Here is a 21,608-nt window from a genome sequence, read left to right on the forward strand (position 1 = left end):
TTTCCATCCCCTCTGTGTAATTCCTTCTGTCAGGCTGGACACTCAGCTGTGCTGCTCTCACCAACCTGCCCTTGGGCACCTGGCACATGGAGAGCAGCTCAAACTCTGCCTGGAGCCTTGAGAGACAGGGCTGGTCCCATCCAGAGCAGGTTCCAAACCAGCTGTTCTGTCTCATCTCCTGTGTGGAGCACAGCTCCAGCCCAGCGGTGCAGTCAGGGCAATTCCTCCTTCCCACCCACACCTGTCCCTTTGCTGACTGGAGCTCACTTGACTGGAGATGCCCTGGTGCTGGGGCTCTGTCCAGGACATCTCTGTGTTCTCTTCTGCAGGGGTCTGTAAGGCCAGACAGAGAAAACAAGTGCTAATTAAAAAGAGAGCACTGAAATTTGGACCCGTTCCTTTGCACTTCAGTCCTGGCACAGCGCAGCTCTGTTGCCTCCCTCGGACTCACCCAGCAGTGACATCTCCACGCTGTGGGTTGTGAGTGTTGTGCAAGGACGGAGTTAGGGGAGTTCTGATAACTCCTCCCCACTCTCTGCAAAGGTCACCAGCTCAATCCAGTGAAACTAAGGAGGAAACAAATGCCCAAAGAGCAGAAATCCCCAAACGTGTCACATCAAATCACAGAGAAGCTACTGGGACAGAGCCACGTGGTAACAGCATGTGCATTCTGCTCTATATCATTAATTTACTGATGTTAAATATTTCAGCAGGTAACTTCCAGGGCTTCCAGAACTATCCTAGTGGCTGTGATCACAAATTATTCATCAGTAGCAAGTGAACAAGAAAAGCCTTTTTGAACGAGGGCATTTCTGAGGCTCTTGCCTTTTTTTTTTTTTGCCTTTCAGCTGACTCCCTCTGCCTTCCAGAAGGAGATGTCTCTCACCATCAAGCAGAGGCTGGCCAGCACTCAGGAGATGAATCTGCCCCAGGTTGTCCAGCTTCCAGACAAGAGCGAGACCTCCATCACAAGGTAGCCTTTCCCTGCCCTTTTCCTTGCTGTTTGATGTGACATTTGAAGTGGGTTGTGTGCTTGTGACAGCTTCCCTTCAGCTCCCCGAAATACCTCGGTGTCCAGGTCCTGCTGTCATTTCAAACTGCTGCTGCTGGTGGAGTTCCTTCTGCTGGGGGAAAGGCAAAACTTTCCTTGGTGAGACACTGGAGTCCAGATTTGTGCTGAGTCAACACAAAAACCTCTGCTGAAGCTGGTGGGGTTTGCTGGAGCGTGACTTCCATCCCTAAGGAGAGAAGGTTGGGGCAGGACACAAGGGAACGAGCTTCCCATTTTCCATTCTTCTGCTGAAACAGCCACCTCTTGCTTTGGTGTGCTCACTGTCAAGTGCTCAGGGTTAAAGGATTCCCTCCACAGGGGCAGCACTGGCCTTTGAAGGCTCAGGGCCTGTGGGGATTATTCCCAATTTAACAAAACTTAATTGCATTAAAGCTTTGGGTTGGGGCAACGTGTGTGACCCTGATGGGGTGTTGGGTTTTGCAGGCTGCCATATGTACAGGGAGCTCTCCCTGGGCAGAGGGGAGTGGATGTGCTTTATCTGCATCACTTTTGCTGAGGGCTGTGTTTAGGGCTGCTCTTCTTAGAGAGCTGCTCAGCATAAAGCACAGTCCCCGTGGGGAGATGACTGAGACAGGCTGTTGGAATTGTCAGCAAGAGAGCTGTAACAAACTGGTTAAGGATTGCCCTGGATAGCACAGGAGGCTGGGAATGCCTCAAATGGATGCACAAATAGCTGGCAGGGCGCTGCAGCCCCTCACTTCAGCCAACTGTGACTCCTGTGGAGATGCAGGAGACCTGCTGCGTGTTTTGAGTGGGAACACTGCAGCTGGAGAGGGGAGACAAAAGCAGGGAGGGGTTTTGTCAAAGTAATATCTCTGCTCAGTAAGCGTTTGCTGTTGTATCGTTCCAGACATGCCTCTGCAATGGTATTAAATACAACACCTGCAATAGATTACAAGAAAACAGCCATTTTAAGCTCATGGAAAAAGGAGATCTCAACTCCAGTCTTACTCAAGTTGCCCAGAACTGCTGAGAAAAGAGCTGAGCCTTATCCCCATCCAGCAGTCACCTCATTTGTCTTTTTCCTAACTGCTGTGTTACTTTCTTTTTGTCCTCACCTCCTCTGGTATGGTTCTTTTCTAACTGGTATCTAAGAATCAAAAAAAAGTATTTGGATTTGTGTGTGACTCTATCTCAGAGTAAAGGCAATGCCAAAATTGTTTCCCATGGAGCCTGATGTAAGTTCTGGGGTTTCACTTACTCCAGGAGTACTCAGGGCTCTGTCAGTCACTGCCCAGGATCTCTGTGACCCCATTAGCACACGGCTCTGCCAGAGGTAAGTGCTGCCTGGGATTTTGGGGAAGGAAACCTGGAGAAACACCTGCCAAAAGAGCAGCTTGGCTTGAGCCTGCTCAGTGTGGTCCAGCAGCTTTTGATCAGTGCAGGACAGAGGTGGAAGAGCCACTGTTTGCCCAGTGTGGGCTGGGCAGATGTATTCACCCCGAATCTTCACTGGGGATCAGGGCAGAATCTTCCTCCCAGCACCTGAACCTCTCCCTGCTCTCTCTCGCCTCTCCGGTTCTCAACAGCTGGCCGGGATCACAGCTCACTTCAGCCTTGCCCACTGGAGGTGGTGTTCCACAGCTACACCCCTGGTGAGGTCTGTGACATGCCACTGGTTCTGAGGAACAGGGACAAGCTGAGTGCTGGGCTGTGGAGGTTTAACACTGTGCTGGAAGAGGAGAGTGATGTAATTCGGGTGGGGTACAGCACAGCAAGTCACCTGCTGCAGCACATCCACAAGAAAATGTCTCAGCACCATTGTTCTGCAAGATGGTGGAAATCTTCCCAGGAGATTCTCCCCTGATTTTGGCCGTATGTTGGTGGTAGCTAACCCAGAGGACCTTTTTTAGCCCCTCTCTTTCCCTTGAGAGCCTGGACTGATGGGAATGTTGAGGGGTGTACAGTTCTTACTTGCCCTCATGCTCTACTTCCAGTGTGCACCATGTCCTGTGGTTCCTTGGTTAATCTTGGTTCCTGACAGGAATCTCTGCCTCTCTAAGCTTATTTAGCTGCCTCAGGTGTTGTCTTCTCGACGCTTTATGCTGGAATTAGTTATAATTAGTGGCATTGGCACTGCAGGAAATGTGTTTTGAAACAGCCCTGGAATCGGGCTGATTTAGCAGAAGCAGTGGGAAGCCTTTAGGTGACATTTCAGGCTCCTGCTAAGCTTAATCCACCTCTGCTCAGGTTTTCTAAAGGCAAGGTAATGTTCTGCTTTCCCTTTGGAGAGCCACACTGCCTCCAAAGTGTTCTTGAAGGTCTCTACCTTTGCTTGAAAAAATTGTGATTGTTTTGCAATTTCCCAAGAAAGTTGAGAAGGGAAAAGTTGAAAAATGTCAGCAGTTGTGTTCCACTGTAAAGAGGAAAACTGAGACCTTTCAAATTTCAGTCAGGGGAAATTTTCTCAAATGATGCCTGTGCCAAGAGCAGGCTGGTGGGAAGAGACAGGAGAGAGGAAAGGAGCAGAGTCCAATCTTTTCTCCCAAAGCACTTTCTTAGACACAAGGGATGCTCTTGATAATTAACAGTAAAATGTAGTGGAAGTAGAGAAAGGGCAGAAAAGGAACAGTGTAATTAGAGGTGGTGTGGTGTAATGAAGAGTGAGATGAGTGCATGAGAGAAAGGCAGGATGGGAAGATGGAAGAGTGGTAGGAGCAAGTGAATTAACCCTCTCCCCAGATCTACCTGTTGGGAGAAACAAAAAAAAAGTGGCCAAAAAAAAAGCTGTTGGTGCATATAACAGGTGAAGGAAGAACAAGAGAAGTCCAAGTGTATCCTTGGATAACAGGTTTCCACAGGGACACACTGCAAAGGGGAAGGAAGGGTGCAGTTCTGGTCCCTCAGTGATTCCTGGAGTGTACCACACCATTCCTGTCTGGCATTTCACTTGGGAATGTTGGAAAGGTGCAGCATGGATGTCCATGCCCAAGTGATTCCATTGGTGAGGTCCATGCTGATTCTGGACCTCCTGCTGCAGGTTTCTTCTGCTGATTCACAAGTGCCTCAGTTTCTCTGTTCCTACTGAGCCTTTTGGCTTCGGCTGCTCCAGGATCCATGCAGCACATGAAAATGTTTGTCTTTGCCAAGTACAAGCCAACAGACAAACAGTGAATTTGCTCTGCTCATGCTTCCTCGAGTGGAAAAGGACATCTGCATTAACATTTCTGCCACTCTCAGTAAAAAATAATGAACTTCTACAGCTGCATATTGGGATTTGTGTGCCCTGAAAAGGGGCATAAAAATGTGTGAGCTGCTAATTTTTTTTTTTCCCAAAATAATTAATTTTGAAGCTAGTAAGACTTTAGCCATGGGACAGCACTGAGGAAAATACTTGGTGTGTTTAAATGTATAAAGACAGAGATGATAATAATCCCTGAGAAATTGTTGTATTCTTGTTTTGTTGGTTTTTAGTAATGTCCTGGAGAAAAGCAACATTGTGTTCTGTCTCCAAGGTTTCTCATCAGATTCCTTGAGTTACACCAACTTAGACTGCATGGTAACCTGAGGTGGTCTGCTCCATAAAAATCCAGCTAGCAGCCAAGGGTATTCCAAACAGAGGCTCTGTAATCATTCACATACAGAAGTTTTTCACCTCTTTGCTGTCAAATTGCTTTTCTGTCTTCCAGCTGCTCCTCACCACCCTCAGAGACATCCTGGGTGACTTTTGCTGAAGGTCTTAGCCATGTGTATTCATCTTCCAGGGGTCTTGGTGACCAAAATGTTTGCCTTCAGTGTGAAATTAGCCCCTGGCACTCACTGTCCCAGGGTGTTGTTGTGGCAGATGGAGTTTGGAGAGTTCAGGACTGCCTTGGCTGTGGATTATCAGGCTTGGATGGGTGGTGCAGAACAAACGTCCATTTTTTCCCAAGCCTCACGGGAGTTTGTTGTTTATTAGTGAAGCTGCCTATCAGTCAAAATCACTTGTTCTAGACTTTGTGAGATGCAATAATTTGGTGCTCAGAGGTTGATGTCTGTGTGCTAGAAAATGCCTCTTTGCTGTGTGTCTGTATTCCAGAAGGCAGAACCTGGCAGCAGGGTGCCTGCAGGGCCTCCTGGGCGCAGGAAGGAATGCCCAGCAGTCCAGCTTTCCTGCACTGGCAGCTGCCTGGCCACAATCACCAGGCATCAAGAGCCCCTGGGGAGCTGAGATTGGCTTTTAGTAATGAAACCACACTGTGAGTCAGTGCTGGTCATGTTTCTCCAGGCAGAAAATGCCTTTGAAGCCCATAATTGATAGGCACAGCCTGGGGCATCATGTGGTTTTCCATCACTTTGGCAAGTTGACTGCTCTCATCTTCTGCCTCAACCCTTCCTGGTAATGTTTTGTTCTTTTCCCTTGCTTCTTTACAGCCCATTTAAATTCTCTGTACCATCTTGTTTTGGGGGTTGTCTCTTTGTCTTGCTGTGCTCTTCTTTTTTTGCTGTTCAGGTTTCTTTTACTCCCAGTAAGACCTCAGTGCCTGGTCTCCTTCTCTTGCTGGTCTGCCCACACCACTGTCTCCCCACAGCTGGACTACCCCACTGCGTTAGAAGGGAATTCCTTCCCTGCCCCAGGATAACAAGTGCTGTTTTGCCTTCAGCAGCACATTCCCCCTCTGGAACACAGATGCATGGCCGTGTGCAGGCAGAAGCAAGCAGGTTCTTTAGCTTGTAGAGTATGTGGATGACTTGCTTCAGGTGTTCTAACAGTCTCCATCCTACTGCAGGTGTCTGACCTGCTATTCCTTCCCACCAGGCACTGCCCTACCGCCTTTGGCTGAGCTGCTTTGCCCAGGTAGATGGGATTCACTTCCCTGCCTCGCCCTGGACCGAAGCAAAGGTGATGTTCTCACACCTTCTTCTCCCCATCCCCGCAGCCGTGCTGTCCCTCAGGACACTGCCTGCCCACGGCCCAGCGGCGAGGCCGGGGGAGAGGAGGTGCTGTGCCCGCGGCAGGGAGCCAGCCTGGCACAGGCACCCTGAGCTCCACGTGCCCTTGGTCAGCAGGAGGTTGTGAGCCGCAGGTGACTTGGCCACCTGCCTGGAAGAGCTCGTGTAGGGCAGGTGCAGCCTGCGGGCAGTGACACCGCCGTGGCCGCGTCTCCACGCGCGTCACCGGCTGCTCTGGCAGCTCTCAACTGCTCTGTGCCAAACGCGCCGTGCTTTTGCTTGGGGGTTTGAACATCAGCGCTGAGGCCCTGGCAAGTCTAATCTCAGCGCTGTTATCTAGAGGCTTGGTATTACAGGAGGATTTAAGATATGGGAGGAAGGAAGGAAGCCTTGCAGGGAAACAGGCAGGCTGGATCTTTCCAGCAGCATCCTGCTATCTCTCAGCACCATTCTTCACCTGAATTGTCTGGAGAGGCAAAGGTGGGGGTAACTCTGAGCCAGCTGATGTTTCTGCACCGAGGCAGAGGTGCAAGATCTCTTCGGGTACAGCTGATTTCCCATTTTTCCTTTGCTGTTTAGACTTAGTTTAACATTTTGTCCTATCCTCAGGCAGTATGGATATAGAACCCTAAAGAGGAAAAGCCCTGTGTTCCCTAGCTCCTTGTTCCTTAGGAGGGACTGAGGAGTTACTTAACACTGTTAAAATTTAGAGTAAAAATTATACTGGCCTAGGGCAGTTCTCTGTACTACCCAAGTGGCACAAGAGCTTAGCAACACTGAGGCAGGCTTTGCAAAGCACACAGGTGCCTTTAAAATGTGATTTATTAGTATGAATTAGTGCTGGTTTTCAGGGTGAAAGAGGTAAATTGAAACCCGTGATGGGCAAAGTGCTGCACTTGGAGTTGAGAGGCAGCAGAGCAACATGTGAATATCACCACAGATAGAAGGAGGGTGAGATAACCTGCAAGGGCACTTAATGTCCCATACGCTGTCCCTTGTCTTGCCCTTGAACTGGTGAGTGCACGGCACAGGGAGCTCTGCCAGCGAGAGGTTCTCTGCACAGCTTCACTGACACCCCCGGCAGTTTCGCTGAACTGGGCTTTGGGCTCCTTGCAGGGGTTTTGTAGGGCATCAGGAGAGGGTTGTGTGCTGCTCAGCAAGGAGCACGTGAGGGTTTTTACCGCAGAATCAGAATTTTGTGCAAATTGAACATTTTGTCTCGTACTTGATAGAGTGCGAGTCAGCGAAGTACCAGAGCGCTGTAGCTCAGCTAGAAACACATCGATAGCATGGGCAGGAGGCGCAGAGCACCTTGAAAACCCCTTAGCAAAGAGGCAGGCCTTGAGGAATGGCTCTGAAAAGCCACTTGCATTGGGCTTGAAGTTGCTGGCACACAGAATATCTGTGTTTGAGTTGTGGAAGGCTTAGGACTGCTCCTTTGAACAGCCTCTGCACCTCAGCTGCTCCATGATCCACAGGGATTATGGATGACCCAGTGACTTGGGCTACAGGTACAAATCCCTGTGTCAGAGTTGTGGATGTTTCAGTTGGTTTATATAGTTCTCTTGCTTTGAGTCTGTTCTTCCCTGGGGTAAGTCTGACTTCAGTGAAGCCCCTCCTGATTCAAGGCAGAACTGTGGCTGAGCCCTAAATAAAAGAACCATGTGAGTTGTTAGTGGCTGAAATGCCACGTGCCATGTTGCCCTTTCTTGACAAATGAGCAGTTTCCCATTGTCTTGCAGTCATTTGGGAATGTATCACACGGTTGGACTGTCAGAAAGTAAATGAATAGCTGACACTTGCATTATCAATATGAAATGCTAATGCTTCTGCTGGGCAACGTTTCCAATTAGTTCCTCTTGCTGCCTCTGATTTACACATTCCTGTTTTGTGGCTCCAGTTGCCCAGGGTGGGTCTTCTCATGCCACCCTGTGTTCCCTGGTGTCCTTGCATTGTGGTCTGACAATCTCTGCCTAATTGGAAACCGTTACGGAACTGACTGGCAAATACCCAACAGACAGGAATATTTACATTCGTGCGTCCTTCAGGCTTATTAATAGATTATCTGAAAGGAAGAAGGAAGCAGGAAGCACATAAAATCATAGCACAGCTTATTCTGTTCTGTTCTCTTGTTCTTTTCATTGTAGGAAGACAATATTTTTCAGGCAATACGAGTTCAGTCTGTAAGGTTTGCAAAATTCATTCCTGATGCTCAGTGGAGACTGAAATATTGCTCACTGATTAATAGGAAAGATGACAGGACGATGAGTTACTGCATTACTGAAATTAACTCCTTTAAAATTCAGTCCAGCCCTGTTAGATGTTTTGTAGCACACAGAAGTTATTCCAAACAGACTTTCAAGATGACTCTCGCAGGGAGGAAAGGGACAGAAGATGAAAGGGAATGAATGCACAGAATGAACGTGGAGAACAGGGATGGTTTCAAAGACGCCTGTGAATTGGTAGCTGAGGGGGCAGGAGCAGGGGTACCCCTTCTCCTGTGGAGCTCTCCTCATCCTTCAGTCTCTCCTCTCTTTTAATGGCCCTTTTTTCCAGCCTATATGATATCATGGTTTCAGCAGGGAGCTTTCCCTGCTTGATTCACTGTATTACCTCATGCCACAAGGATCTTTTCATCACAAGCTGCCTGCTGCAGGGAATTCAGTGAAGGATTTAGGATTGGCTATGCAGGATAACTGACATCTGAGTCTGGTGTACTGGGCAGGCATTAAGGTTGATGTGGGACACCAATTAATGTTGGCCTGACTGCAAAGGGCCTGAGAGCCGTGCTGGGTTAATGGTTGGACTTAACCATCTTCAAGGTCTTTTCCAAATGAAACAATTTTATAATTCAAGGAAATAACATCTGAGACAAGCAGTCGGTTTCGTTTCAGTGGCTACTAATTTGAATGCCAAGGGTGGTATTTGGAAGGCCAGAGCTTGTAATTTTTGCTTATCAAAGGGGAGTAAGACCAGAGGAATCATCCTCCAGTCATCTGTATTTTCCTTGAAATTGAGAAAAGGGTTGTTTGAAGGCAAAAGTTATATTTCCATGAAAATCTGCAGCCTGAAGCTGTGTCTAAATAATCTCTAAAGCATAGAAGTGATGCACACTCTTGCTCACTCAGACTTGTTTAAAAAAACTATTAAAGCAGTCTGCTTAGGGTTTGCAAAGTAAAAGCAAGATTTTGAACTCGTTTTGGCTGTACCCCAGAGTCAGTGTCCTGGTAACACAGGGCAGTGCTGCAGTGGAGAATTTGCAATCCTCCCAAAGGAGAGCAATTCAGCCTTCTGAAGCTGAGTGAACCATGAGTTCCCCGCAGCAGGGACAGCCATCCTCTGCCAGGGACACCCCTCTCTGCTTGGGTTTCCCCGTTTTTGGCCGGCCACTGCACCCACTTTGGTGCAGAGTCCCACTTTGGGGGGCCTTAGTGGGGTTGAAGGCTCAGCACACTCTGAAGTGCTCAGGGTCAAGCCTTGCTCTGGCTGCAGCATCCCTGGAAAGGGGGCTCAGCACACAACGTGCATGGCCACGAACAGAGCGAGGCAGCGTTCTCCTCGAGGTCGTGGCTGCCCCTGTGAGGCCAAATGCTCCTCGCCTTGGCAGACACGAAGTGCCCTTCCCCTGCAGTGCCCACCACCAGCAGCAGAGCTGGGAATGGCTGCCTGTGCTGGCTTTTGGAGGAATTTATTCCTTGGGCTCTTATTTACATTGATGCTGATCCCCTCCCTTCTTAGCAATGACAATGACTTGAAGATTCCCTTTTACTTCCCTCAGATACCTCCAGTTATGGAGGTTTCTTTTCTCTTTATCCCCGTGCTGATCTGAACTCCTTGCATCCTCCTCAGTCTACCTGGCATCTGGAAGGGAGAGATAACTGAACAGAAGATGCCAAGGTTTAAAAAGACACACAGCTTTCAATTGGATTTACAATGCCTTTGTTACACTAGTGTGGCCAAAATAACAAAAAAAAAAAAAAAAAAAGGTAAATAGCATTCTCCATTTGCTAATGCAGTTTCTGAGGATCTGAGCAGTCTGGGACGTGAAGTGCCCAGATAATAGATGCTTTCAATTCCCATGGGCTGCCCGTAGCTTTTATTTTAGAGGGCTTAGGCTGCAAGATTGAGTGCAAAATTGCTAATTCAGAAAGACTTGCTGAAGATGAAACGCTCTTCTGAAATGTGATCTTCGGTCCTGTAGGTCGTTTGCTGCCATTCCCTTCCTGGTATTTTACCTTCCAAATAGGAGAAGCAAAAGCACTTCTGCAATTTCAAGTGTGAATATTTGAGATGTCTAGGAAAAAGAAAAATCTTTCTTTATTCTTTTGCCGTCTCTTGGATGTGACTGCTGCTGTTAGGGTGATTTTTAAACTGCTGCTGAGCAGGTGGTTGGTAGGCACTGGGTGTTAGCTCTGGGTTAAAGCAATAGCTGTGTGTCTGTGCCTCTTCTGGCAGCCTTAGGTCCCTTTCAAGGTTTGAGAGGATGGGTGTGGGAGCAGGAAGTCCCAACCGTGGAAGAATCTGAATCGGTTCTAGTTAAGGGAGTTTGCTGCTATGTGCAATTCCTAAATCAAATCGTCTGCTTGCTGCTTCAACAATGATAAAAATATAAAACGAGTTGAAAGCACTGAGGAGAAAAGATCAGGCCAGCAAGTGAGTGATAAGAGGCAGAGCTTTCATCAGCTCATGGATACAGGAGCTGCTGGAGGCAACGGCTCCTGGCCCTCCAGCAGCAGCTCTACCGCTGATTTCGGCAGGGGCGAGGTGCTGCTGCCAGCACAGCGATGCCATGGCATGCATCTGATGAGTGATCTGCTCAAACCTACGGTGAAATGGTTTTGGAGACTTGATTCACCTTCCCACTGCTAAATGCCAGACAGCTGGAGGAGGGGGCTGTCTGGCTCTTTCCTCAACAAGCCAATGACTGGGAATAGCAGGATTTAGTTTGCTCTAGTAGGGATGCCTGAGGGTTTCCTCTTTGCAGTTCCATCCCACCCTTGTCCAAATAGGCACCAAAGTCACTCCCAGAGACCTTGGAAGAGAGAGGTGATTAAGGCATCAACCATACAGAAGAGGCAGCAAAGTTATTGCAGAGTCCCCTACAGCCAGAGTGAGATGCAAAGGGAGACTGAGATTCTCCCGTGGGAAGAGCTCTCTCGAAGTCCAGGGCGAAGCTGCAACAGGCTGCTGAGGGCAGGGCTGAAATTCTTACTGATTTAAGTGCTTGTCAGACACGGGCAAGGATATTTTGGCATTGGGGTGAGTCAGTTCAGTGTGGGGAGATGGATCAGATGGCTTTTTCAGGGTGTGTGTCCCCAGCCTTGTCCCTCTGATGTTGTGGGAAGAGGTGGGAAATACACACATATCCCACACTCATATGGCATTAAAGCAGTTACCATCTCCATCTCAGTAAGTATTTAAACAAAAAATGGGCTGTTGATTGTGCATGTGGTGAAATCCTTTTGAAAATGTACCAGAGCACCCCCTGCCAAGCTCCACCGGCATTGCTGGGACTGGAGTTGGTGTTGTGGCACAGCTGGATTCTCAGTGGTGCCTTTAACAGTCTGCAGTGGTGGTCAAAGCAGGTTCTGTTATTGCTGTATTCCACTACCTGAAATTACTCTATTTTAGTGACTCAGAATCAAAGTGTTGGATAATTTTGTCAGGCTCTGCCGTGAAAACAGGTGAATCAATAGAGTTCCTTCTTTTTGCAAGTTAACAGCTCTGTCCAAGTCATCCTACTGGAATGAAATGTCATTGAGGTACAAAGTACTATTAATTATTGAATGCTACTCTTAGGGTCATAGAACACAGCAGTTTTCCTTCTGTCGTGAGGATGGTACTTAAATGCCCTGTGCTGAGACTGTTTCTTTTCCTGCAGGATTATTTCCACCAGCTCCTCTGCATCATTGAAAAGTTCATTGTGCCAATTTGTGCCATTGGTGCCCAAGCCATCCTGGACTTCCCTGGCCAGCTGGACTTCTCGGAGTGTCCGGTCAAGTGCAGCACCCAGAAACGATGGGAACAGCAGCTGGTAACCAGCTGGGCACCCAGAGGTGAGACAGCTCAGGTTCTGTTGTGCAAAACACCTTTGGGTGACAACAGAGTTGGTAAAGAGCAACAAAAGGAACCAGAGCACGGAGCTGCTGCCCTGCAGCCATGGCTGGAAATGGGCAGGACCTGTGGGGTTTGCTGTCGCTTCTGGTGTTTTAAGCAGGATGCAGCCTTGGAGCTTTCTCTGGCCCAGATTTCCTGGAGGGTGCTGGAACATGCTGGAACCAGCTGGCTTGCACCCTCCTGAGCACAAGCAGCTCCTGAAATGGTTCCTCACCACTGTCAGCCAAACAGACCTGTTCTCTGGAGGCCACAGGCACGTGGCTTTCCAGTGGTCCTCTCATGAGATGCCCATGTGAGCTGGGTTGTGGACAGCCTGTGCTGTTCCTGTTAGTCAAAGCTGATCTGATTTCTGTTGTCATTTGAGGGCATCAGTCATCTCTTCTGTTTCATGGTGAACTTTTGAAAGCCAGTCTAAATTTCAAGCAGATGATTTAAATCTTTGAATAGAAGCTGCATTTTTATTCTAGTTAAGTCATCCCCACTTTCACTCAGATTTCTTTTTAAGTACTCTGAAGTGCCTGTGTTTCTGCTCTTTTTTTTTGTTTTGTGTTAAATATTTGTCAAAATGTAATCATGAATTCTTCAGTGGGAACTTTCTTAAAGGTTGAGCTCCTCTAATGCCTGTTCACCCACCATCTGCCCATTGGCATATGCACAGGTGTACAGGAGACAAAAGAAATTTGGGGGATTTGTGGAAAACAACTGGGCTGATTCAGAAGGTAGAATCACAGAATAACTTTTGTTGGAAGGGTCCTCTGGAGATCACCTGAGCAAACACACTGCTCAAAACAAAACCAGTGTCTGGTTTACAAGGTACCACTGGGAGATCTGGACCTGTAAAAGTTTAGATGCCGTACAAGAAAGCAAACATACGAAAGGACATCGTTTAAAAAGCAGAAGAAGACAAGCTATTAAAAAACCATCAAACCTTATCTTTTCTGCCTGTCGGGAGCAGTAGTGATTCATGGAAAGGGTAGATCTAATGGGACGAGAATTATCTTAAGGAACAGCTCGCAATTAATGGACGAGAGGCCAAAGTTTAGCCTGCCAGCTCCATCTCTTGGCAGTGGTTTTCATTTGGCTATTACAGTGTGTCAGGGATGTCTCCTTCGCAGCTCTTCTTATCTGTGGGCTCAGGGAACAGATCATGATGTTGGCTGAAGTTCAGAGGAGTTAAGTTTAACCGTGGAACTTGTGTCTTTGGGTCTTGGGGAGCCAGGTCTATGTGAGGGGTAAGGAGCTCCTGCTACAGCTGTAATGGAGGTGTCTGGTGGGTACAGCCTGGGGTGGGATGCAGGAGATGCAGGGGCTGATTTGCACTCGGTTTCTCAGTCCTGAGAACTAAGTCCTGAACTTGGCTGCATCTTCTTCTGATAACCTGAAATGTTCTTTCTCAGGCATCCTCTGAAGTCACCCCCTGGAGTGTTATTCTCATCCTGCCATCTGAGGGTAGAAATATGTAGACAAGGCAAGAGTAGGAAGGGAATGGGATGGAACACAGCACTCAAGTATGTGAGAAGGGGCATTCCTGGCCATAGTTTCTCTATTCAGGCAAAAATTCTGTCAAAAGAATAGGAAAAATAATTCAACGTCTTTCCCACATCAGGCAGTGATCCCCTCAAGACCCAGCAGAGACCTCCAGCAATCCTGGCACCACTGTCGGGGCAGATGCAGTAGAGAAATCCAGCTCTGGGGCTGTGGGGCTTTGTCTTTCCTCCCCTCTCTGCAAAGTCTCAGGTCCAGCACATAAACAGGGCTGGCCCAAGGCTTCTCCACTGGCCAGCAGTGATGTTCTCACTAGTGGTAATGGAACAGGTCAGGCCTAATTGCAGCAATAGCCCCTTAATGAGCAGACACTGCCGAATTTTCATCAGCTGCCACTACTGACATGTATAAAGTTCAGCTTGCCCACGGCTCCAGTTGTTCTCATTATTTTTGTGTGTGTTGCTCTAATCATCACCAAACTCCACAGAACAAGTTTTTAAGGTAAAAGATTGACCACCAGCAAAGCACTAAGACCAAGAACTTTTGTTTTCTCGGTGGCGCTGTACAAGAGCCAAAGCTCAGCAGCTGCTGGGCAGAAGTGTGTTTCACTTGAGCTCTCCCTAAGCGTTAAAGCACTGAGTTTTGTGTCTCAGCCAAGAACTGTTTACCTGGTGACAAATCCTAATTGCTCCTGCTAAATCCACAGCGCACCAAAACGTTTTCATCATTATTTCCAACACATTGCATGGAGCTTGTCTGGTGGGCCAAGCAAAAAGTTACCAGCTTGGATGACATCCCAGAGTCCCAGACTGCATCACTGGTGAATACACAGAAACCTCCTGTTCAGCTCCCTTGATGTGCTCCTGCTAATGGTGCTTCATTTAGCTGGGATTGAGTCCTTCAGGCTGTAAATGGGATCCTCCTTTTGGGTCTTGCTTCCATGTCACTGTATTGTTCTAATCTGCATTTGCACTCATTCAGAGTTTTAACTGTGGCTCCTCTTAGAGCAGCTTCCATTGAAATGCTGATAAAATATGCCCTTTCTCAGGCTAAAATGGAATGTTTTCAAGGTTTAAAAAACGCAAACAACCACACTGCAAATTAAACAATAATTATTCTTTAGTCTTCAGGATTTTTATTCTCCTTGTATTATTCCTAGGCTGTAATCTCACAGGACAGGTAGTGCCCCGACGTTTGCAATCCTTGAGCTGATGTTTATAGGTGGCAGGAAAAGAGAGATTCCCGAGGCAGTCAGTGTCAAGTTGTGCATGCAAATAGCTCTTAACCCTCTCTGTGCTCTTCACAAACCATCCTCAGATCGGATTGTTTGCAGTTGGACCCTTGAGCCTCATTGCAGAGCACTGGGGGAAAACAACTGAGGGGGAAAAAACCCTGACATCATCTCTGATGAAAATGAGGCATGAGATCACAGGGAAAATTCAGGCTTATTTTAAAACAGCTAATTAGGGAGCTGATGTGGAGCTCTTCAGTCACCTGTGGAATGGCAGTGAGTTCGATGGGATGTATTAGAGTCGCTGGGGCTTGGGGAAGATGATGAGTAACTACAGGACTGGGTGTGCTTCACTGACAGCAGGGGAAGCTGTAGGAGAGGCTACACAGCCCTGCAAATGGGCCAAGGGGAATTGTCAGCTTGTTAGGGAGTGCTCAGCTGCTGTGCAGAGCAGCATGGGGTTGCCAGCTGAATACAAACCTGTCGTGATGCCGAATCCCTTCCTGCGGTTAGAGCCGATGCCGGGTTTGGCTGGATCCGCTCCCTTTGGTGTGTGAGGCCGTCCGTGCAAGGGCTTGGTGGTGTGTTAGTGGTCAGTGTACACATGCAGGAAACTCCCAGCCCTGGCTGATTATTGCTGTTTGAGGCTGAACGAGGAACTGCAGTATGGATGTGTAATAGACTATGTGCCAGCACCTGTAAACATTTCGGCTACCCACGAGGGTAAAGCATCCGAGAAAACTACTGCCTTGCTCTGAGCTCATCTGTGCTTTTGTGCAGATGTTGCAGGAAACAACCATCTTTTCATAGCTCTGTTCTTTCTTCTTAAGAACCCCCTTCCTACCAAGGGTCGTCATCTGCCTGACAAGGCTGACGTTGCAATCAGTGGCTTCCAGGAACTTGCTTGAGAAATGAAATGAAAATCCTATTGATTTAGTCTCTAGATCAAGCCTTTTCCTTCCTTTCTTTTTTTTTTTTCTTTGTAAATCCCCCGATGGATGTGGAGAGGCTGCAGGGTTTAACTGAGGTTTAGCTCTTGTCGCCTTGCATTTTATATTCCTGAGATCACTCAAACAAGTTCCCGAGTGCTTTCCATTTATATTGACTTCAGCCACAAAGGAGGATGTTCAATACTTGCCTGAGCAACTCACTACCACCTTAGGAATTTATCTGAGTCACCCCTGCCTTGTGCAGGATACCAGGGTGGGAAAACCAAAATCCTTTTCGGGTTGAAATCGGCCTTGTGTGAGTGTTTGAGGGGGCTCTGATGCTATTGAGTTACTATTGAGCTAAATTCATGGCAGCAGAGCCTGAGCTGCTGTTGGCCACCACTGTGCTGTCCATCTTCATGCAACTCTCCATTCATCCAGACAGATTGGTAGGAGTTTCTTCTAAGTGCTCAGAGTTGGGGAGACCTTCTGCTTCCCAAGGAACAGCCTGTTTTTCACTCCAGAGCTTCACCGTGGTGCACCAACGGATGTAATCTTTTCCATTTGTTTGGTGCTGGCAGGATTTTATTTTATCTTGTGATATCTTTTTGAAAAGATCTTGTTTCCTGTGTTACTTTAATGTGTAAGCCAGTCTGATGCTGCAGCTATTACAAGACCAAGCTTTGCCTTGGACTATCAGGAATTTTAAAACTTTGCAGAGGGATTTTTCTTTCTGCCAGTCACAGGTGGCAGTTTCTCCTTCTGCTTTTCTTTCACTTGTGAGAACTCCAGCAGCACGGCTGTTTCCTGTTGAACTTTTATGTCCTTGTATATTTGCTTCAAAGTGAGTTGAGGGAGTCAGTTACTGTAGGCAAAAAAAAAGGTGTAAATAGCAGTTTGTGCAATTATACGTTGATTTTGTGTCTTAATACTTGCAGCACTGCCACAGATGCGGGATTGGTACCTAATACTTTATCCAGCTGATTGGTTATAGGCTTTTATAGTCCCAATTAATTAGCTTGATGGGTGAGCCTAATTGGTCTCCAAAGTGCTCATTTCTGTCAAAAGAGCTAATAGGTAACAACTGCTTCCTGCCTTTGTTCCCCTTGTCTAGAACTGCTTGTAATAATGATTTTTATACTGTTTTAGATAAGGTTATTCTGCTGCTTGCAAACAGAGTATGGCCTTTGCCCTCTCACCGGGGCCCTGTGTTGCAAGACAGATAGTCTGTCACTCTGAGGGTACATGAAGGGCAATAAAGTTTGTGCTTTTTTTGCTCGAGGTTTTTTTTGCACCGCTTGATAGCTCCACAACTATGTAATGCTCCTCCTGACAAAATTCCTGCTAAAGCAACCTGCAGACTTGACTGCACGAGCACAGACTGGGGGTTGGGTACTAGGAGGGTTGTTTAGAAGTTAAAACTCTCCTTTGGGCTGTTTTGTTCATCCCCACGGATGCACAGAAACAGATTTCCTGCGAGCCCATTTTTAGCACATGAAGGATTTCTGGAAGAATGTGGCTTCCATCTCTTTGCAGGTCATCCTTGACCACAGCTTGCCTATTCCATCATCCCCAGAGATCACTAATGTGTTCTTGAGTGTCGTTACCTCTGGATGTGTTTCAGGGCAGAAGTGCCCATTCATTAGATTCCTCTCCTTGTGGATCAATCAACATCTGCTGAGGAGAAGTAGAGCAGCTTGAAGGGTGATTGATTTATTAAGTGGTATATTGAGTCTGTCTTTGCTTTCATTCTAATGGTCTGGCAGTGTTTTCCATGGACCAAAAGTAATGTTTCAGCCAGGCAGGTACCCCAAGTGTATCATTACTGTAGCAGCAATAATGATTAAAAATGGCCTGTGGCACCCTGGCCATGCAGCAGCTCTGTCTTTCATCATCCCACGCTTTTGGTGTCCTTTCCAGTATATTCTGGAAGGCTCCTTCATGCTGGGCAGAACAAAGCTCCTGTGCTGGCTCCCAGATATTCCTGTGCTGGCGTTTTTGGTCCAGCAACACACAGAGATCTTCCTTAGCACAGTGCAGAGGAGATAATGAAGAGTTCTTGGCTGCACAGTGAGAAGTGTGATTGACAATGAGTTGACTTTTATCATGGCAGAGAGCAGTTTGAAGAGCCACGACCAGTCCTGTACCCACTGCTGGCTGGTCGTGGCTTTCCATCTCCCACTTCATCCCCATCAGTTTTCATGTGATTCCTCACAATGCTGTTGGCTAGAGACCCTCCCTTGGGATGCGCTGCCTGTGTTCACGGGGTGCTTGGCTGAGGCTTGGGCCATGTTGGGAACTTCTGGTCATTAACACCAGTGATGCTGATGTTGAGGATGCTCTGAGGTTTGTTGTAACCTGGGAATGACTCAGCTGTGCTCACAGACTGAGCAAGGCCCAGTCTTCTAAAAAGCTGGGCAAATGAAACTGAACTTGCTTTCTGTAATAGGCAAATATTCCAAATTTGACTGTCATGCATTCCTTAAAAAGATTTAAAATCCAAATCCAGCAAAGAGGAGTGATGGGGGTAGAGGAAAAGTCATCTTGGAAGATGAAACACAGCAAGGGCTGTTTTATTTCTATTGTGTCTAATCAATCTGGCTACCAGTTTTCAAATATTTAGAGCAGTAGTTGATGAAGGAAAATACCAGCTGTTGAATCCTAGGGAAATGTTCTTCATAAACCCTGAAATTTATTTGGAACTCTTGTTCAAGGATTTGCTCATCCAATCATTGAGATATACTTTCAGGCTAAACAGAATTTGTCTTTCTATTTAAGAACAATTTGTGCTGCCCTGAACAGCATTCCCTTCTGCACCAGGCTGATCATGTAGTATTAGAAGAATTCAGAGAGATGTTTTAGCTTTTCTGTAAATTCCCCCTCAGTCTTTTTACAGGCCCCACAGAGGATGACCCAGGGCTCAATTTCTTCACTTGCAGGCAGTGAAAAGTGATCACAATGTGCTAAGATACCTGTGTCCATAGTCATGCAGCTGCATGACAGGATAAAACACAGTGGTGTTTCTGATGTGTCAGAGCTTTGTTCAGGACTGCACAACCCAAAAAAACATCTGCTCTGCTGTTGTATTAAAAGTCTGGCTTTGAATTTCAAGTCCAGGCATTGATTTGCCCAGGTTGTCGAAAGAGCTGTGTCCTGCCATCTGTACGAAACGTATCCGAAGTATGTGAGGATGAAAGAATTGACAGCGTGTAATAAGATCGCGTTGTGTAAATAATGATAGGGCAGATCCATCTAGATTCAGTAAATGTGCTTTCATGGCAGCAGAGCATCCCAAGCTGCACACCGTGGACATTACCCTGTCAAGTGAAATGCCTCGTGCTGAATTGCTGTAAAGAGATTTATTTTTTAAACATATGTATTAAACAACCGAGAGTCTTAAATGAAATGTCACATTTAATTTGGCACCCAAGACATGAAGTCTGCAGCTGCCCTCAGCCAACCCCAACAGCTCCGTTCTCTGTGTCAGTTCCTCTGCCTGGCAGAAAGAACTGCAGCATCCTCCTGACTCCCTGGTGTCTGTGCCTGCTCTCCTGTACCCAGCCATTTGTGGGGGTATAGATGCAGCGTGTGCCAACTGCTTCCCTGTGTGGTACAAGGTGCTCTGGCAAAGCCTCCAGCCTTCACCAGAGCCTTGGTGCTGGCAGCCAGGAGTGCAGGGGTGGCTGCAGCCCCGGCTCCTCTCCAGGCGCGCAGCAGTCAGGGATGTTTAGCAAAGCGTGCAGAGACAGGCACAGCATCTGCTTCCTCCCTCCTGGGCTCTGGAGTTGGCGTTTTCCTGGGCTGGAGGCTTTAGTCTCATCTTTGTTTAATAGCTTCTGATGGTTTTATCTTCCAAGCATCAGTCCAGTTGCTCTCTGTGAGCCTCTACAGCCTCCCCCAGCAGTGTGTTCCAAAGGATGGGATATTCCCTGGAAGACTGCTGCTAGATTTTTGTCACTTCTGGATGATTACATTTTCAGGCCCTTAGGTTCCTGTTTGATGACAAATCATGACAAAATTTTCCTTATTCCCCTATCTCAGGCCATTCGTGCTTTTGCATCTATCTATCTTCTCTTCAATTTCCAGGTTAAGAAATCCTATTCAGTCTTCATATAGAAGCTGCTCTGTACTTTTAAACTTTCTTTCCGCCCTTCTTTATTTAATTTGAGATGCTTCAGCTTGGTTTTTGAGATCAGAACAATACCAGGTATTTCAAGACTGATGTGGCTATGGGTTTAGACAGGGAGACGATGATAGTTTTCACGGTGCTCATTTTGTAGTGGTTTGTCATCTTGAATGTTGTAGAGTATTGGGTTATGTTTCCTCACCTGTGTCCCCTCCTGCCGTGGGCTGTCACTTCACTTGTTCTTCTGGGTCCCCCTTTTCTGCCCACATGCCCCCAGGCACCCTTCCTTGTCAGCAGCAAGGGATCAGGAGAGACAGGAACGCCTGCAGGAGACCCTGGGCAAGCTGTGACTGCATAGAATCACCTGAATGACTTTGATGCAGAACTGCCTGTGATGTGCCCTGCGGAGCAGGAGTTAACACAGTGCAGGTGGGTCAGCTGTTCTGGTGCTCCCTGCACTTCACTCCAGCTTTGACAAGATGTCAGGCTCCATTCCAGTGCTGTGCAGGGCAGGGGCCTTTGCTGGCCCCAGCAGTTGAGGCCATCCTGCTGCAGGTTGTTGCATTGCCCTGCACTCACCTGATTTTCAGCACAATGAGCAATTTCTATCCTTCTTTAGAGGCTGGGGAGGGTTTGGAGGTGGAGGGTTCTGCGGGGAAGGAAGGGCCACACAGGGCTTGGAAGTGCATTTGGCCTGGGCACCACGGGTCTTCATGATGGTTTCTTCAAAGGGTGTGTTTGGGGAAGCTTTGAAATTCCCATTCCAGGCAATAAAGAAACACTGACAGCCCAGGGGGATGGATTGGAAATGACACTGAAAAGCTTGGGTGATTCAGGGAGTCCTTGTGTGACTTTTCAGACTTGGATGCATGTGGGTTCATTGGAGTTAGTCTGAACACAGAGCTGATCTGGAAACTGCCTCAAACTGCAGCACTTTTTAAGGGCTTCTGAGCAAATAAAGTTCAACATAATTAGGTCAGAAATGCCTTGCAGGCCAAATCTGGTTTTCCACTGTTCTCTATTTAATTACACAGTGTCTGACTTCCATGTAAGCTCAGTGTTTTAAAAGAAAATCTCACAACCTTCTCTGGATACTTCCCTGGACCATTCTTTTTCCATTTCTTCCCACCTGCCTGTCTCAGCCTGGACTCTGAGTGATCCTCCTTCACCTCAGAAACAACCATGTTTCCCCACAACTAAGTTTGACCAGATTTTTTTTTTTCCCACTTAAATTTGCTTTCATGCCAGTTTTTGTCCCAGACTTTGACCAGGATGTTCTTCCTTACTTACAGTCTTAGGGATGGTCGTAGCTCCAAGGCCACCGTCCACCAGAGATTTTGGAGCAGAGAGGACTTTCATGAGAGGAGGCAGTGCAGGACCTTGCACTAGAAGGGGGCCCAAAAATCCGTGGATCATGAGAAGCTCTATCCAGGAGTTTTCCCTCCTGCAGGACTTTCTGGGACATCATGGTGGAATTATTGTCTGTTGATGCAGGTTGAGTCAAGGGTCATTCTTCCAGTGGTGGGAGCTGTTCCCATGCCTGGCACTGTAGGTCAGCCATGGAGAGACATTTCGGATCGCGCTCCGCAGGGAGCAGCCACAGTGAGTATTTTTGGTGCTGGTGACAGCGTTAGCCTGGGGCTCTGTCTGTGTGCGGCTGGTAATGTCCATGACTCCATCTCCTCTCTAATTGTATTTGAACTGGCCTGGGTGATGATCACTGTCCTGCTTATACTGCACTCCCTCAATTTGCTCCATATGGAGCCTCCTCTCATC

General features: G+C 47.5%; 1 protein-coding gene across 1 annotated transcript; it reads left to right on the forward strand.

Moving 5' to 3' along the window:
- The first annotated feature begins 661 nt into the window (after positions 1-661).
- On the forward strand, positions 662-21,321 carry HYDIN (HYDIN axonemal central pair apparatus protein). Its single transcript, XM_058422139.1, has 4 exons — positions 662-713; positions 849-973; positions 11,826-12,000; positions 21,125-21,321. Exons 1-4 carry the CDS (start codon positions 662-664, stop codon positions 21,319-21,321), a joined length of 549 nt encoding a protein of 182 aa, XP_058278122.1.
- Positions 21,322-21,608: the final 287 nt, after the last annotated feature.

The sequence above is a fragment of the Hirundo rustica genome, chromosome 11 (genome assembly GCF_015227805.2).
Source record: "Hirundo rustica isolate bHirRus1 chromosome 11, bHirRus1.pri.v3, whole genome shotgun sequence".
NCBI classification, from domain to species: Eukaryota; Metazoa; Chordata; class Aves; order Passeriformes; family Hirundinidae; genus Hirundo; species Hirundo rustica.

What these genes read in the sequence shown, in the direction of transcription:
- HYDIN (XM_058422139.1), top strand. Translation starts at nt 662, where the DNA reads ATGTGCATTCTGCTCTATATCATTAATTTACTGATGTTAAATATTTCA. An exon ending in AGCGAGACCTCCATCACAAG is followed by an intron (nt 974 to 11,825) that starts GTAGCCTTTCCC and finishes CTTTTCCTGCAG; the next exon opens with GATTATTTCCACCAGCTCCT. An exon ending in AACCAGCTGGGCACCCAGAG is followed by an intron (nt 12,001 to 21,124) that starts GTGAGACAGCTC and finishes CCTTACTTACAG; the next exon opens with TCTTAGGGATGGTCGTAGCT.